Source organism: Peromyscus maniculatus, chromosome 12 (assembly GCF_049852395.1).
Source record: "Peromyscus maniculatus bairdii isolate BWxNUB_F1_BW_parent chromosome 12, HU_Pman_BW_mat_3.1, whole genome shotgun sequence".
Classification (NCBI taxonomy): Eukaryota; Metazoa; Chordata; class Mammalia; order Rodentia; family Cricetidae; genus Peromyscus; species Peromyscus maniculatus.
Window position 1 is genome coordinate 28,309,883 of NC_134863.1, and position 17,125 is coordinate 28,327,007.

A 17,125-nucleotide genomic window follows, 5' to 3' on the forward strand; every position below is an offset into this window, starting at 1 on the left:
AAAGAGATATTTTTACTTATCCTATTATGCTTTTATGTTTATGATATTTTGCCTGAATTGTATGGGCACCACATGCATGTCTGGTGCCTGTTGAGGCCAGAAGAGTCCCTGGACCTGGAGTTACAGTCAGTTGTGAGCTAACAAGTGGGTGTTGGGACCTGAACCGAGATTGTCTTCAACAGTAACAAGTACGGTCAACCCCTGATCCATTGCTCTAGAGGTTAGAGTTATTTTTTAAGCCATATCTTATACCCACAAGCTTAGTTATAGAGCTACACATGATAATATTTAAATTGATTTAACAAAAGTGTTGAGCTTTCCAATATGCTAAATTAAAGGACATTATTTTTAAAATGCTAAAATGGAGGGTTTAAAGGGAAGAAAGGGAAGGGGGAAATTATGTAATTATATTAACCTCAAAAATAAAAGAAAAAAACTTTAAAAAATATTCAATATCCTTAGTCATCATGAAGATGCAAATTAAAACTATTTTGAGATTTCATCTTAACCCCAAACAGAAAGGCTAAGATAAAATAAATAATACCCCCAACCAACAAAAACAACAAAAAAATGAAACAAACGCTGATGTGAAACGGAGAAAGGGGAAAAACTTACTCACTACTGGTAGAAGTGTAAACTGGTGTAACCACTGTGGTGATTCTTCAGAAAGCTAGAGATAAGTCTACCATGCAATCCATCCTTACCACCCATGGACATACGCAAAGGATTGTACTTCTTACTACAGAGATACTTGCTTATCCATGTTCATTACTGCTCCTATTCACAATAGCCAGCAAAAGGAAACAGCCTAGATGCCCATCAACTGATGAAATGCATAATGAAATGTGATACATTTATACAGTGCTATATTATTCAACTATAAAGAAAAATGAAATTATAAAATGTTCAGATAAATGGATAGAACTGGGAGGAAAAAGCAACAACAACCTGAGTGAGATAACCCAGGCCCAGAAAGATGCTCTGTGAGATGTAATCCATAGCTGGCATGATTACTGAGACCAAGGACCCTTGGCTATACAAGTCATAGGCTCTAGGGGAGAATCAACCACTATTATTTTGCTCAATAGACTTTGTATTAAAACAACTCCTAATGACTTACTGTTATACCCATAGATTAATGTGTCTCTCATTCCTCATCACAAAAGCTTTGTGCAGTAAATGAAAATTAAAACAGAGCGCCACTGCTGGTCAAAGTGTAGAAGATAAGAGACTGAAGATTAGATGGGTTTAAAGAGAGAGAGAAAACAAGAAGTTGTATGAGTAGGGAGTTGAGGTTGAATATGGAAGGAGTTGGGGATGGGTCTAAACAAAATATAATATATGAAATTGTCAAAGAATTAACAAAAATATTTTTGAATACCACATATTATGGGATACACATAAATATTAATTGAAATTTATATTTTTACAAATTTATATTAGTTAACAATTGTTTAGCTGTTGGCATTATTAGTAATTCTTTTATATATATAATATATAAAGTATATTGATTTTTAAGAGTTAAACTATATTCTAAGGATGATGAAAAATTGGTTGTGATCTTTTGTGACTTTTCATTCACATTTTGCTTGTTTATTCTGCTGAGGTGTGGTCTTGTTATGCTGACCTGGAATTGATGATACTATTGATCCAGCCTCCCAAAGTGCTGGGAAGATAGGCATAAGTCAATGACCTGGCCTCATTTATTGTTTTTCTGCTTTTGTTTAATTAGTTAATTAAATGATTGAAATAGCTTCTCTCCAAGCTGGTCTTGAACTATGTAGCCAACAATGACCTTGAACTTCTGGTTCTCCTGTCTCTACCTTTGCAGTACAGGCATGTGGGTCACCATATCCAGTTCATCTTTTTTAATTGTATGAAGGGGTTTCATTATAATATTTCATATACATGCAATGCTCTTTATTCATATTCACCCCCTTCTTATCCTTACTTCCCCCACCTTTCTACTTACACATCCCTAGTAGTCTCTCTTTTACTTTCACGTTCTTTACTTTCTTCCAATATTACTTTTTACTCTTTACAATGACTTTCTATTACCAAACATGGTCCAAGATAGTCTTTGCAGAATCCACACAATGAAATTCAGAAAGGATGAATCCTTGCCTACTATTCCTATATCACTGTGTCATCCAAGTCTAATTGTACTAATCTCTGCAGTGACTTCAGAGATACAAGATTGCCTTTGGTAATCTTGGCAGGTGGAGATAGTTTCAGGAACTTCTGTTCTGTCTTCCTACTATACCTCTAATTACAATGTCAAGAAACCAAAGAGTCTTAATCCAAATCACTGAGAATATCTGTCCAAATTACACTTAAAGAAAAAATGGTACATTTTATACAGATGGGTGGTATACTTTGAGCTTAATCTTGGGCTAATATTTCATTTATTACCTGGTTACTTAGTTCATACAACTTACCATTTACAGGAGAACCACAATATTGTTTTTGGATTTGACAATATCAATGCCTGTTTTGACCTTTTAGATAATTTTTCTGAAATTTTTTTCCTCTACAAATGATCAGTATTGTTCCTATATGTATTTATATTTGATATATATTTATGGAACATTTTAGAATCTCTCTTCAAAGGCAACAAGATCCCCTTTCAATAGTTATATTCTGGACCTGAGAATTGACTTACATGTGGAAGACTGATGAGATGTGTTTTTCCATGTTGGTGATAATATTAAGAGAAAACTGCTCTTTACTTTTTTCTGATTATGCAAACCAAATATCTCAGTCAAATGCCCCACCTAATTTTGTTCCTAGAAATGGCATGTACTATTAGTTAACACCATAGATTCATGCATTGCTACTCTAGCCTAGCTGCTTGTTACAGTAATTTATACCCATGCTGACAGATGGTTAAATATTGCCACCTGGCCTCTACCAATCTAGATATTTAATCCTCATAGATAGTCTGGAGACTGGCTCGTTGTTATCATTTCCTACTGTCAACAAAGGCCTAAAAAAAGATAGCCACTATCTAGTTTTGTAAATATGTTACCTGCTTTTACAGAATATGGTGCCTTACTTAGTAGAAACAATACCCTTAGAAGCCTCTTGGAGAGCACTGAGGAAGTGACTTAGTTAATACTCTTCATTTTTGTTTCTTCTGATCTGATCCCTTCTTTAAAACTACACCAGAAGGTATAGTTGGTATTTCTAGTTATCAAATGTCTCTGTTGAGTCAAGGCTTCAGAAAATTATCCCCACAAACTATGGTGATATTTTATTTGTGCTGAAATGTAATTTTATTTGTATATTGACAAATAAATTGGTTGGAGATCAAAGGTAAAAGCGAGCCATTAAGCAGAAGTCCTGTGGTGGTAGCCCATGCCCTTAATCTGATCACATGGTAGGCAGAGTCTCTGTGTGGTCAAGGACACAGCCAAGCATGGTGACCTGAATCTTTAATCCCAGTACCAACCATAGAGAACAGGAGGTCTGTATAGACAGGCAGTGACAAGAAAGTCATGTGGCTGGGTTTAAAGCCAACGAGAAGGCAGAACAGGAAAGCAATAAAAAGGTCACAAAGGAGAAGGTCTCTCTCTCAGGGGAAGGACGGCAGTGAGTGGTAAGCTAAAGGTGGTCTTGGCTCTTCGCTAGTACTCTGATCTCTTGGGCTTTTAACTCTATATTTGGCTCTGTGTTTCTTACTGACCGTTGAGAATTTTGTCTACAGCAAACTACTAGGGCAAGTATCCTCACCAAAGAATTATATCCTAAGCCAGGCAGTAGTGGTGCACACCTTTAATTCCAGCACTTGGGAGGCAGAGGCAGGCAATCTCTGTGAGTTCGAGGCCAGTCTGGTCTACAGAGTGAGATCCAGGACAGGCTCCAAAGCTACAGAGAGAAATCCTGTCTCGAAAAACCAAACCAAAAATAAAACCAAAACACACACACACACACACACACACACACACACACACACACACACACACACAACACCCAAAAACAAAAACAAAAAAAAAACCAACAAGAATTATATCCCAAGTATGCCTTGTGTAATGAACCGACTTCTATATAGCCTCCAAGTTCAAACCCTTAAAAATCATTGCTAAACACATTCCTTTGGTGATTGACATTAGGGCCCTCAATTTCTTTTGTAAATATTCTACTTATTTTACACATATTCTGTTTCCTCATAGAGAGAGACTTATGAATTTATGTTAGATTGTAATGATATCTGAGGTCTGATTCTGGTTTTAGATCTGAGTTAATAACTCCAGGTATCCTTGTGAATACAATTACCAGTCTCCTAAAGAATAAAAACTATTTTCTCTAAGTAATAGTAAAAGTGATGACTCTTGGTCAGATGGGTTCATGGAAGTTGAAGCTGGTAAAAAGAGTTACAGTTTTCTTAGGTTTATCTTCATGTTTCCCTATTCTGGGTGTGATAGTTGAAAAGCATGATTTTTAAAGAGTCATATATTCATTCAAAACTTCAATATGTAGCCTTATTTTTGAAAAAAGGTCTTTCAAATGTATAATTAGTTAAGAATTTTGAGATGAAATTATCCTGGACTTAAAGTGGACCTATCCCTAAATGCAATGGCTGGTAACCTTGTTAGATAAGGAGAAGACACAAAGAGACAAAAACAGATGCCGAAGTTGGAGCTGTACTTCCTCAAGACAAGCTACAAGAGGTGGGGAAAGTGTCCCCTAGAGATTTTTACAGCACTGGTTCTCAACCTTCCTAATACTACAACACTTTAATACAGTTCCTCATGTTGTGATAACCCCTACCATAAAATTATTTTCACTGCTACAAAGCAACTGTAATTTTGCTACTGTTGTGAATCATAATGTAAATATTCATGTTATACAATAGTCTTAGGAGATCCCTGTTAAAGGGTCATTTGACCTCTAACAAGTTCATGAAAGGGTTGGGAACCCATATTTCAGAGGGAACATGGTCAAACCAATAAATTGATTTCAGACTTCTGGCTTTTAGAAATATGAAAAATTAAACATTTGTTGTTTTAGGTTATTCAGTCTGTGTTCATATGTTATGGTAGCCCTAAGAAACTAATTTATAAGAACCAGGGGTAATGTTCTTTCCTAATAATGACACTGGCTTATCAAAGGATAACAATTGGTTTTTTTTATAAACAGTTCTTGAGCCCAATTTTAGCACAGTTTTCCTAAAGATGAAAGCAATAAGAATTCCTCTAAAGATACCTTAAGATGCCCCTGGGATAAGGTAAATCAGTAATCAATATCTGGGATGATGTAGGAAGAATAAAGAATGTCAGCCTGAATGTCAAATAGCGCAGTGCTTAGTAGTGATACAGCATGTATTTGCATGTACAAAACACTGGGTCTGATCCTCAGCACCATTAAAAAAAAGTCTATCACATGACAAGAAATGTCTCTATTATGTAATTAAGGTCAGCCATTGGTGTGAAAGAGGTACCTTACACTTTCCAGGTAGGCCAAACTAATAAAGTGAGTCCTTAAGAGAGGAGATGTTTCCCCAGATGTAACCAGAAAGAGTGCTGTCAAGGAACAAAGCTGGGGATAATAGTTCATTGTCAGCTCTAAAAACAGACAAAGGGAGCTACCAACCAAAGGGTGTGTGAAGCTTGCAGAAAGGCAAGAAAACAGCCTCTTTTCTGGAAAGGAGCTCAGTTCAGGGAGGCTGCTGTTCGCTTCCTGGCACACAGAATTGTAATATAGTAAAATTTTGCTGTTTTAAGCTACCATCAGTAGCTTATATATTAGTACAAGAAAATAAATGCTGTCAAAGGAAGCTGTTTCACCCTCATCATTATATGTCATTAACCCATATTATAAGTACTTAATCTCTCACTGTCTTATCTTTCCAGGAGTCCCCATTCCAATTAACATCATGAAAATGTGCAAGTAATTATGGCTTTATTGTATGCCAGAGTTTAATGTCACTCCACGTGGTATCTTCAACAAATTCTTTGATTTTATAGAGAAGAAAATCCAACTATAAATATCCCATCAGGGGGCAACAATCTATTCAAGGACTCAGCAAACTTTAAGAGGCTGCAGATGTTATGATTTATTATTATCTGAACCAGAGTTCTGTAGAAACGAGCCTGAGGCAAGGTTCTTATGCTAATATTTCAGGGAAAATATACTCTCTGGATTGCAGTATTAAAGGGAAAGTGAAGTAGAAGAAAGATAACTCAAAATTATGCCAACCATTATTTCATGGGGGAAAGTCAGAAGAGACACATCAATAATTATCTGGCAGGTGTTTCATCAGTATGGACTTGTGGCCTTGTCTCTAAATCATGACTCAGAACAACCCAGTTAAAGGGAGGAGAATAATTCATTCCCCGTCTTTTGTCTGACACTGGTTAAAGTTGCTCCATGGGAAGTTAGCATCTCTTCACTAGAGGGCCATGTCATTTGACCCTTGTGGCAGTTTTTAGGAAAGGTGGAAGGTGTACTTTCTGCTGTAGAATACCTTGTGGATCCAGAATTAGTGAGAAGAGCTAGGGTTGCTGGATATAGCTAGTGAACTTTAGGAAGTAGTGCTGCAAGAAGTTTATTAACCCAGCCAACCCTGAAATGGAGCAAGCAGGGACGTGTTTGAGAGACAACACTAGAACATCCACAAAGATGTACTCATTAATATTTCTCATATAGAAATCTCCAATCCAACAGCATCCTTTCCTGTCTGACAAAAGGATGTTCAAATTCCTTAGAAATAGTGTCTTGGAGCAAAGATGTTCTGTGTTTGACTATGATATTGTCTTGTTTCCATAGGAGTCCTAACATGACCGCTTTTTTTTAAATTTTATAATTAATTTAATTTTACATACCAGCCACAGATTCCCCTGTCCTCCCTCCTCCCACCCCACCCCCCAATCTACCCTCCATTCCCACCTCCTCCAAGGCAAGGACTCCCCTGGGGATTCAGCTCAGCCTAGTAGATTCAGTTGAGGCAGGTCCAGTCCCCTCCTCCCTTCACCTAGGCTGAGCAAAGTGTCCCAGCATAGGCCCTAGCTTCCAAAAAGCCAGCTCATGCACTAAGGACAGGTCCTGGTCCTATTTCTTTTCTTATAGTAGCATCAAGACTTCAAAGAGAGCTTCCCTTTCCACATTGAATTTATCTCGGAAATGTGAAAAGAAATGTTTAAATAAGAAAATCTATCAACATATTCCAACAAATTAAAAAGTACAGAATACTTAACCCCATACATGTAGGAACCCATTCAAAAAATTCATCATAAGTCATGATTTAAAATTGTCAGAATACTAGAAGTAGATAGGAATATTTTTGTTCTTTTTGTGTAAGGGGCTGAGAGTGGGGTAGAGACAGAATCTAGGGCCTCAACTTGTTAGCTAAAAGTAAACACAGGAATAAATAATTAATACTTAATAATGTTCTACATTCTGGCCAACAAAACATAAGATACATATAACTATCTATGCTGGAAAAGAAGAAATAAAAATCATCTACATTTGTTACACCTTCATAAATAATTTATACCAGAGAATCTAAAGACAGATACTAAAAACAAAACATTCATTGATGCTTCCATTTTTTTTTTGAAAACACAGTATTTTATATACTAACAATAATCAGCTGTTATCAAACTGATTTAATGAAAATTAAGTCAGGGGGCAACGATATGGGTTCAGCAGGTAAAGGTACCAGCAGCCAAGTTTGATCACCTGAGTTCAAGTCCAAAAACCTATATGAGAGAAGACCAACCCCACAAGCTGTCTTCTGATGTCCACATACACCCATGGCACAGGCATGCCCCACCCCCACACATACTAAATGAAAAGAAAGTTATAAATCTAAATTAGTATATAGAATTTAACTAACAAAAGAGATGTACAATTTTTATGAAGAAATATTATAAAGTTATATAAAACATAAAGGAAAGAAAAGCAAGCCAGGCAGTGGTGGCACACCCCTTTAATCCCAGCACTCAGGAGGCAGAGACAGGTGGATCTCTGTGAGTTCGAGGCCAGCCTGGTCCACAGAGTGAGATCCAGGACAGACACCAAAACTACATAGAGAAACCCTGTCTCAAAAAAAAACCAAAATAATAATAATAATAATAAATAAAAGAAAAGCAAATAAATCATGTTCATAAATGAAACTTGCTAAACAGTGGGAAACCTGACCCAATAAGTGGATTATTTAAATATACAAAATAAAAGTAATACCCTTATGTCAAAAAACATAAAATTTATACAGAAATTAAATTTAAATTATGAGCTGGGCGGTGGTGGCGCACGCCTTTAATCCCAGCACTCGGGAGGCAGAGGCAGGCGGATCTCTGTGAGTTCGAGGCCAGCCTGGACTACCAAGTGAGTTCCAGGAAAAGGTGCAAAGCTACACAGAGAAACCCTGTCTCGAAAAACAAAAACAAAAAAACAAAACAAAACAAAACAATTATGAAATAGAAATACTCAAAACTGACAGGAAAAGTAGAACTATGGGTTTTAACCAAGAAAGGAAAGCCTTATTAAACAGAAAGCAAGACCAAAATGTAGCTCTCGGTATCTACAGCACCAAAAGACTGACAAAATTGAATATAGTAAAAGCAAAATCCTAGTTCATAAGAAGGCAAGATTTACTCTAGGTGATAGACTAATATGTTGCAGAGCAACACATTGGCATTGGTGTTCTGCATCAATATTTACAATCCTTTTTAATTGTCAATGCAGTTACCACACACTGCATTACTTCATAAAAACTTGAATAACGCAACCCTGTCTCTTTTTCCCTAATCCCATGTCTAGTTTCCTCTCTGGGTCAGTACATATCTACTCAGGCTTCTGTTTTTAGGCATGTAGTATACACATACAAATACAAATGCATTATTCACATAGTTTTATGTTTCTCTACTCTGGAATTTTCCTTTTAAAGTTTGCCTTAGTGAATTTCCATTATCTGTGTGTGCATCAACATTCATTTATTTAACTTTCAATTAATAGACATATTATTCCTTATTCACATAAATAGTATGGATATCTGAAAAGGATTATCTAAGTCAAATGATTTAAAACATGTCTTAACTTATTATATAACATTGTTTTCTGTGTCTCTATATATTTGCATGTCTAATCCAAATTATGAGATAACCGGGATAGCTCTATAATCTTGTGATGTGTGAGCTATGTCTGCATAGCCTTTCCACTGTCTAGTGCTAGTAACCATTTGCCCGCCTAACGGGAAAATCACACAACTTCATTTTCCTGACTGCCAATGAGGGTGTTTCTTCCACATACCAGTAGAAACTATGCCTGTACATGAAATAGAACTTTATTCATGTCAGAAAAAGTTTGTCTCATTTGCTTCTTAAGTATTTAGGACAATTTATTTTTAAAATATTTTTTACTTTTTGGGATTTTAATATCATTACATCATTTCCCCCTTCTCTTTTCTCCCTCCAAACCCTGGCATGTACCCTCTTGCTCTATTTTGAATTAATGGCCTCATTTTTCACTGACGGTTGTTACATGCATATATGTGTTTGTATATATGAATATACTCCTTGATACTTATGTACAATTTTGTACATTATGGTCAAGCTGTTGAGTCTGTATAATGTTACTTATGTGTGTGTTTTGAGGACTGACCTCTAGGTATTTAGCAGCCAGCTGGTGTGCTATTGCCTGGGGTGACTGTTTCTCCCATTCTCAGTGTTCTTTAGTTGCCTGCAGTTCTTTGTATGTGTGAGGCCTCACAAGCTTTCGTCAACAAAAACAAATTCTGATAATACCTGGTTAGCATTACATTCTACTTATGGATCAATTTAGATGTACCAAATATTGCTTCATCAGTTGAACTTGCCTTCCATGTTGGATTTTTATTAGACTACCACAATTCCTATCCTTGAAAAATAAATAATTTACTTAAGAAACTATACCTATAGCAAATAATTTCATAATTTTTGTATAGTACTTAGTAAAAATTATACACTTGACAAGACATCCATAAAGATGAGGTTTTAGAATTCAAGTTATCAACCATTTCATTATCAAAGGCAAATTATGAAATAATCAGGATTGTTCTTATAATCTGATAATGTATTGTCTACATTTGCATAGCTGTGACCAAAATATCTATAGATCAACTCAAGGGAGAATAGATTTATGATTTGCAGTTTCAAACAGTCTAGTCCCCATTAGTCTTGAGGATGAGGAAGAACTGAGCTTTTCGTGTCAGCGAAGGCCACAAAGCAAAGAAACCACATCTAGGATGAGGCCAGAGGAGAAACAGATCCAAGAACACACCCTCGTGACCTGCTTCTCCACCTAGACTCCATCTCTTACTTTTTCCCACTCCCAATATTGTTATCACACAATGAAGCCATCGGGGACTGATCCGTTAAGTGAGTCAGAGCCTCATTTTCTAACCATCTCTAGAAACCCCAGCACAGGCACACACACTCAGAGATGTGCTTCACTAATCCCTTGGAATTTATCTCAGTGAAATGCATAAACACTTTCTATATTAGTGTGTGTTTATAAGAAAATCAAAATTACCTAGTTGATGTTACTGGATATTGGTCATGAATTAGTTAATACCAAAACCAAAGAACAGATACATGATTCATGAGTCTTTGGAAAACGGAAAACTAAGAGCATTAGTAGAAAGAGTATTCCATTTATTTGTTCACTTGCTCATTCATACTTTCAATAAGTATTATTTTTAGATGTCACTGAATGCTACAAACCAATTGAGATGTTAAATTTCAAATCAGTTTAAAATATCTTTTTCTAAAAATAAGGAAAACAGGGCTGGAGAGATGGCTCAGCTGTTAAAGGCTAGGCTCACAACCAAAAATATAAAAATAAGGAAAACAAAAGCAAGAATAATGTGGCATACTTACTTTTCCTTCATCTCTTGGGCTATCACTTAGATGAACAACTGGGCCTGGGTGAGTCTTGGTAGATCTGTTAAATTAATAACAATAACTTAAAACTAATCACCAGAAAATGACAAAGAAATGAAAATTAAGCTGGAACACACTCCCCATGTTCTTTTCATAGTCACATAAAATTTTAGCTTTCTTTATGAACTACTTTCTTCTTCCTATTAAATTTAGTAAAGGAAGTTTTCTATAATCAGGTATGAAAATCAAGTTCTACATTTAAAAATGGTACTTTAAAAATTTTTTAAACCGCCTTTCTGTGAAATATGAGTCTTTGATATTTTTAATGGGTTTATTAATACAGATAAATGCTCCAGCCTTATGTAGTAAACCTATTTCAACCAAATTTTAAAGTGCTTACCTAATTAAAGATTTCCTTTGACATGAAATTTCCTATGATTTTATCCCTAAAGCAAAGTACAGTGGCATCCTGGGTTTAAAAAGAAATGCTTTCATAATTAACTAGTAATAGCTCTCCTACTGAAAATTGACAAACGGGGAATCTAGTTCTCTGATGATGTCTAGTTTTATCTGGTTATCCAGTGCAACCAATAATAAATAATTATGCATATAACAGCACAATTAAAAGTTAAAAGAACCTTGTCAAGCCGGGCAGTGGTGGTGTGCTCCTTTAACCCCAGCACTTGAGAGACAGAGCCAGGCAGATATCTGTGAGTTCGAGGCCAGCCTGGTCTACAGAGCGAGATCCAGGACAGGCACAAAACTACACAGAGAAACCCTGTCTCGAAAAAACCAAAAAACAAAAAACCAACCAAACAAAAAAGAACCTTGTCAATCTGACCTTAAATTTATTCTACCCTGATTATCTGGCATGGTTTCTTTATAAATCTAATGTAACATGATTATTGAATATGATTATGTCATAGTTAAACATGACATGGTCTCACATAACCAAAAAATTATGTCTCCATTTTCTACAGCCCTTTTTATGATCCAGTTGTTGTAGATGGCAAGAAAGCAAGAAAGGAACTGCATACAGGAAGGGTAATCCAATTGTGACTGAGTTAGCACAGTTCTACTTTATTTCTTAAGGACACACAAAATCCACTAAGCCTTCACAAAACAGTGCTGTGGATACCACTCTATATAAATAAAACACTGATGGCCAGTGACCAGGCAGGAAGTATAGGCGGGACAAAGAGAGAGGAGAATTGGGGAAACAGGAAGAAGGAGGAGAGACACTGCAGCCACCACCAAGAGAAGCAGCATGTGAAGACGCCGGTAAGCCACCAGCCACGTGGCAAGGTATAGATTTATAAAAATGGGTTAATTTAAGATAAAAGAACAGTTAGCAGGAAGCCTGCCACGGCCATACAGTTTATAAGTGATATAAGTGTCTGAGTGATTATTTTATATGTCGATTGTGGGACTGCGGGGCTTGAGGAACCTGGAGAGAAGCCCTCCAGCAACAAAACAGTTAAAACTATTTAAATCCTAGAAACTATTTTGAAAGTAATAAATACAGTTTATAAGTGATATAAGCGTCTGAGTGATTATTTTATAAGTGGATTGAAACCAATATTTTTATTTAAAACAGGTTGATTATAAATGTGATCTCTTTCTAAAAAAGAAAAAGGGGATATGATTAGATATATAGGAGGATATGGAGATGATAAGATAAAAGGGTAGATTAATGAACCTACTTTTAAAGAACAACTTGTTTAAAATGTTTTACATTGGTATAAATTTTAGTTTATTGATACAAACTTGAAGTTAATTTTGTTATACTGTATATATATATATATATATATATCTGTTCTTGTTTGAGGTATTATGTTTATGTAACTCATTTAAAATTGTAATGGATAATTAAAAATAGATTAATAATTAGTCATCTATGATAATCATATTTGTAGCCATGTTAGTTAAGTCTTCTAGATATACATAGATATATTTCAGATAGATAGGTAATCTTCAAACACTTCATAGACCTAGAGAATATGGCATTTAAATAACTTAGAATTCTGTTGACATAAGACACAATTGCTCCTGGCTGCACCAATTGATCCCAAGAGAATGTTGGGCTTCTAAGACATTTCCCTTTGGAAGTTTGTCTTTTTGGCACAAAATGGCCTACTGGGCAAAGAACTGCCCTTGCCTTGATGGTTGACAGTACAAATGCAATGCTGTCCTTTCTGGACAAGCGGGACACAAGGAAAGCGACCACTGTACTCTGCCAAGACAGGGTAAGATAGTCTTTCAGAAATCCTGCTTCTGAAAATGGTCTGTCAGATACTCTAGGCCTGTAGCCAATTTGAATGCACCAACAATGCTGAGAAACATTAGGTGACTGTCCAGGCTGCCAGCTGTCTTGGTCTACTCTTGCAAGATTCCCGAAAGTTTCTTGCATCCATCTACCATTTCTTAGGTACCATTATGTTCCTTCTCAGGTCTTTGATGTGGTTAAAGACTAGATAGTTGTAATTTCCTCAGTTATGATAAAAGATAAGTTAGATATAAAACTTTAAACTCACAAATATAAGATAGATAGGACATTTTCTTTAATATTGTAACTGTAATTCTTGCTCAATAATTGTTTTATTATATGTAATATTACCATGTTAAAGCTAAAACCTTCCTTTTTTTAAAAAAAAAAAAAGAAAAGGGGAAGTGCTGTGGATACCACTCTATATAAATAAAACACTGATGGCCAGTGACCAGGCAGGAAGTATAGGCGGGACAAAGAGAGAGGAGAATTGGGGAAACAGGAAGAAGGAGGAGAGACACTGCAGCCACCACCAAGAGAAGCAGCATGTGAAGACGCCGGTAAGCCACCAGCCACGTGGCAAGGTATAGATTTATAAAAATGGGTTAATTTAAGATAAAAGAACAGTTAGCAGGAAGCCTGCCACGGCCATACAGTTTATAAGTGATATAAGTGTCTGAGTGATTATTTTATATGTCGATTGTGGGACTGCGGGGCTTGAGGAACCTGGAGAGAAGCCCTCCAGCAACAAAACAGTTAAAACTATTTAAATCCTAGAAACTATTTTGAAAGTAATAAATAAGTAATTTTAGGCTTCTCTTATAGTGACTCCTGAAAGTGGCTCAAAGGAATAATAGATTAGATATTGAGAAATTTTGTGAATGGATTCATTCACCCAATTCACAGATGTATTTTCTCAGCCAAAAATAGATATAGTACCATTGACCTTACTGAATAACCATATATACACATAATGTATAATAACATATATATATATATACATATATATATGGCAAAAGATAGCTCATATTCAATAGTATGTATTGATATTGTTCTATTTGAAAATCAGATTTACTATTTATATTCTAGAGTATATTCTCAAAGAAAAGAAATTAAACAAGGCTACAAAGAATAGTTTATATCACTTTTTTAGTTCTATTCATATGTAATATATACTTACATACAATTGTAGTTGTTCTAGAAAGGTAAATGCTCCTGATAAAGAATAATGTCCTGAATTCTTTATTAAATAATAATAGTCAACAAACCAAAACTGTCACCTTTCGAGTTTGATTGAACCAACAATTTAAAGTATATTACATGATAAACTAGTGAAAACAATAAGATGTTTCATAGAAAAAACAATCTATACTTAAAACATTGTTTAATTTAGAGTTTCCAAATGTTAAGTATTTTACCTATACAAATTTGCAAAGTAAGTCTATATGCAAATGCAATCAAATATTCAATTGTTTCCAAAATTACTGATGTGCTCCATTTTTAGTCATAAAATCATATTAAAGGAATATATTTTGGAAATATAGGTCAGAACATATGCTAGTCTCTTTCACCTAGAGTCTTACTATATAATAAAATTGTTCTAGTTCAGAAGATAATCCAGCATTAAATTTCTTATTTGTAATGAAGTTTTAGAGTATAAAAGATTGTTTTTATATTAATATATCAAAAGTTAATGGGAAATTTTTATGCCACTTTGCTACTTAAAGATAATGACTATCAACATGTTGACATATTTTCTGTCTATTTCTCTAACATTAACTTTCAAAACCCCAGAAAGTGTCACTAGTAAAACATACTTTCAGGAAAGAGACAAATTTCAGAGATATATATTTCTAACGTATATTAACAAGTGGAGAGTGATTAAAAGACACTTCAGGAGATTGGGAGTTGTTGTTATTTAAATTTTTATTTATCAAGTGGAATTAATTTCTATGGAATACACTTTGGAAATACAAGTATAATTAATATCATTGAGATTAGAGAAATAACTTGTTTTCAAAACAGATTTAAGTTCATTAAAACTGTTTTAATTAGAACTTCAGAGAATAACAGAATACATAGGAAAATGAGTCAGAATCAAGTCAAACATATCTTACTAAGGACTTGATATGTATAAAACTAATAACAAATAAAATTGTTTTCTTATTAAAACACAGACCAAAAAATATGTTTATATGTGCACTACACAAATAGATACTTGAACTCCATAAAATTTTAGGTTTAAAATAGCTCACACTTTACATGCGCAGAAGATTAAATATTAATGCCAGAGCTATACCAGTAGTGCTGGAGAGATGGCTCAGCAGTTAAGAGCCCCTACTGCTCTTCCCAAGGACCTGGGTTTGCTATCTAGCCCCAACATGGCATCTCACAACCACATGTAACTCCAGTTCCAGGGGATCTCGTGCCCTCTTCTGGCCTCCACAGGCACTGCATGCATAATGTTCACTTACACACATGCAGGCAAAACACCCATACACACAAAACAATGAAGTAAAACAAAAAAGTTCGAGTTGTATTGTCAAAACATGAAGGAGATTGAGTTAACTGCTTCGCTTTGATCTCAGAACTGTATTCTAATAAGAGTTAAACTATTATCATTAATAATTATGCCTATTGCTTACTTTTTTCATATACAACAATCCATTTTCACTATGGTTATGCTAATGTCAATTATATCATGAGATGATTTACATGAATTAACTGTAGTGTTATTATATTTTATTATCATTGTTGATATATGTAAGCTTTTACTATTCACAGTATGTGTAGTGTAAAAAAATACAATATTACATCTAAATCTATTTTAAAATTTTCTGTGGTTTTATTTTAGTTCAATTTTATTTTTATTTTAAGTTAATTACACATTAGCAATAGAGTTATCAACTAATTATAATCTAAGGCTACATAATATATGCAATATTTTAGTCAAATAAAGAGACAGCCAAGTTCAAACTTACAGTTCAATTGCCTTGTTCCACATGATGACATATCCAGAAAGAATGAAAGACTCAATATTTACAATATGTGTATTTCCTCTTTCTGTTCCAACATAGAGCCATTTACTCTGGAAAGGTAGATGACAGTAAGTAATTCTGAAAGAAAGAAAATTATAATTAAAATATCTGAATTTTACATTTGATCAGTACATTTTCCTTACACATATTATACTAACATTAAGTTATATTTATAAAAATGATAGGAAAATCTATGTACTGCAGTGGCATTTCCTTATTAAAAATAAAACATAGGACAAAAATAACAATATATCATTTAAAATAATAATGACAATCAGCTGGGCGGGGGTGGCGCACGCCTTTAATCCTAGCACTCGGGAGGCAGAGGCAGGCGGATCTTTGTGAGTTCAAGGCCAGCCTGGTCTACAGAGCGAGATCCAGGAAAGGCACAAAGCTACACAGAGAAACCCTGTCTTGAAAAACCAAAAATAAATAAATAAATAAATAAAATAATGACAATCACTACTAAGTGTCTGTTTATAGGCATGAATTTACATGGTATCTAGTTTTAAATTTTTTGACCAATACACAAAAGCATAAAAGTTGTATATAATAATGGGAGCAATATGATGAAAACTATTTAAATCAGGTTTATCATTTCTAAATTATGAAAGCTTGTAAAATCTTTTCTTCTAGCATTAGTAATGGTGGTACATTATTGTCATTTATAGTCATCACACTGTGAGACAGTATTTCAGAGCTTCCTTTTCATATCTGACATATAGTATCCATTAACCAACCTTTCCCAGCCTTCCCCGACACTCTTCCTTCTTCCCTGTTCTCTGCTTCTGGTACCCACCATTCTAATCACTATTTCTAAGAGATCAACTACACTATTTGTCATTCTGAATACAGTAATACAAGCAAGTAGATATTTCTGTTTTACATAGAAGAAACTAAGATTTTTTTCAGTAGTAGAAAATTGAACCTTATTTTCAGATATTTTTATTAACCACAAT

At 34.8% G+C, this 17,125-nt stretch overlaps 1 protein-coding gene across 10 annotated transcripts in view; it reads right to left on the bottom strand.

Annotated features, from left to right (window-relative positions):
- Stxbp5l (syntaxin binding protein 5L) overlaps positions 1 to 17,125 on the bottom strand; it is a 240,657-nt gene that overhangs the window by 129,283 nt on the left and 94,249 nt on the right. For all 10 annotated transcript variants that reach the window (XR_013043728.1, XM_006975722.4, XM_042259281.2 and 7 more), the window contains exons 6-7: positions 16,110 to 16,244; positions 10,860 to 10,923 (exon numbers count right to left, since the gene is read on the bottom strand). Coding sequence is in view for 9 of the 10 variants with exons in the window: in XM_006975722.4 (XP_006975784.1) it covers positions 10,860 to 10,923; positions 16,110 to 16,244 (199 nt within the window). In the remaining variant the exon portion in view is untranslated. The remainder of the gene's footprint in view (positions 1 to 10,859; positions 10,924 to 16,109; positions 16,245 to 17,125) is intronic.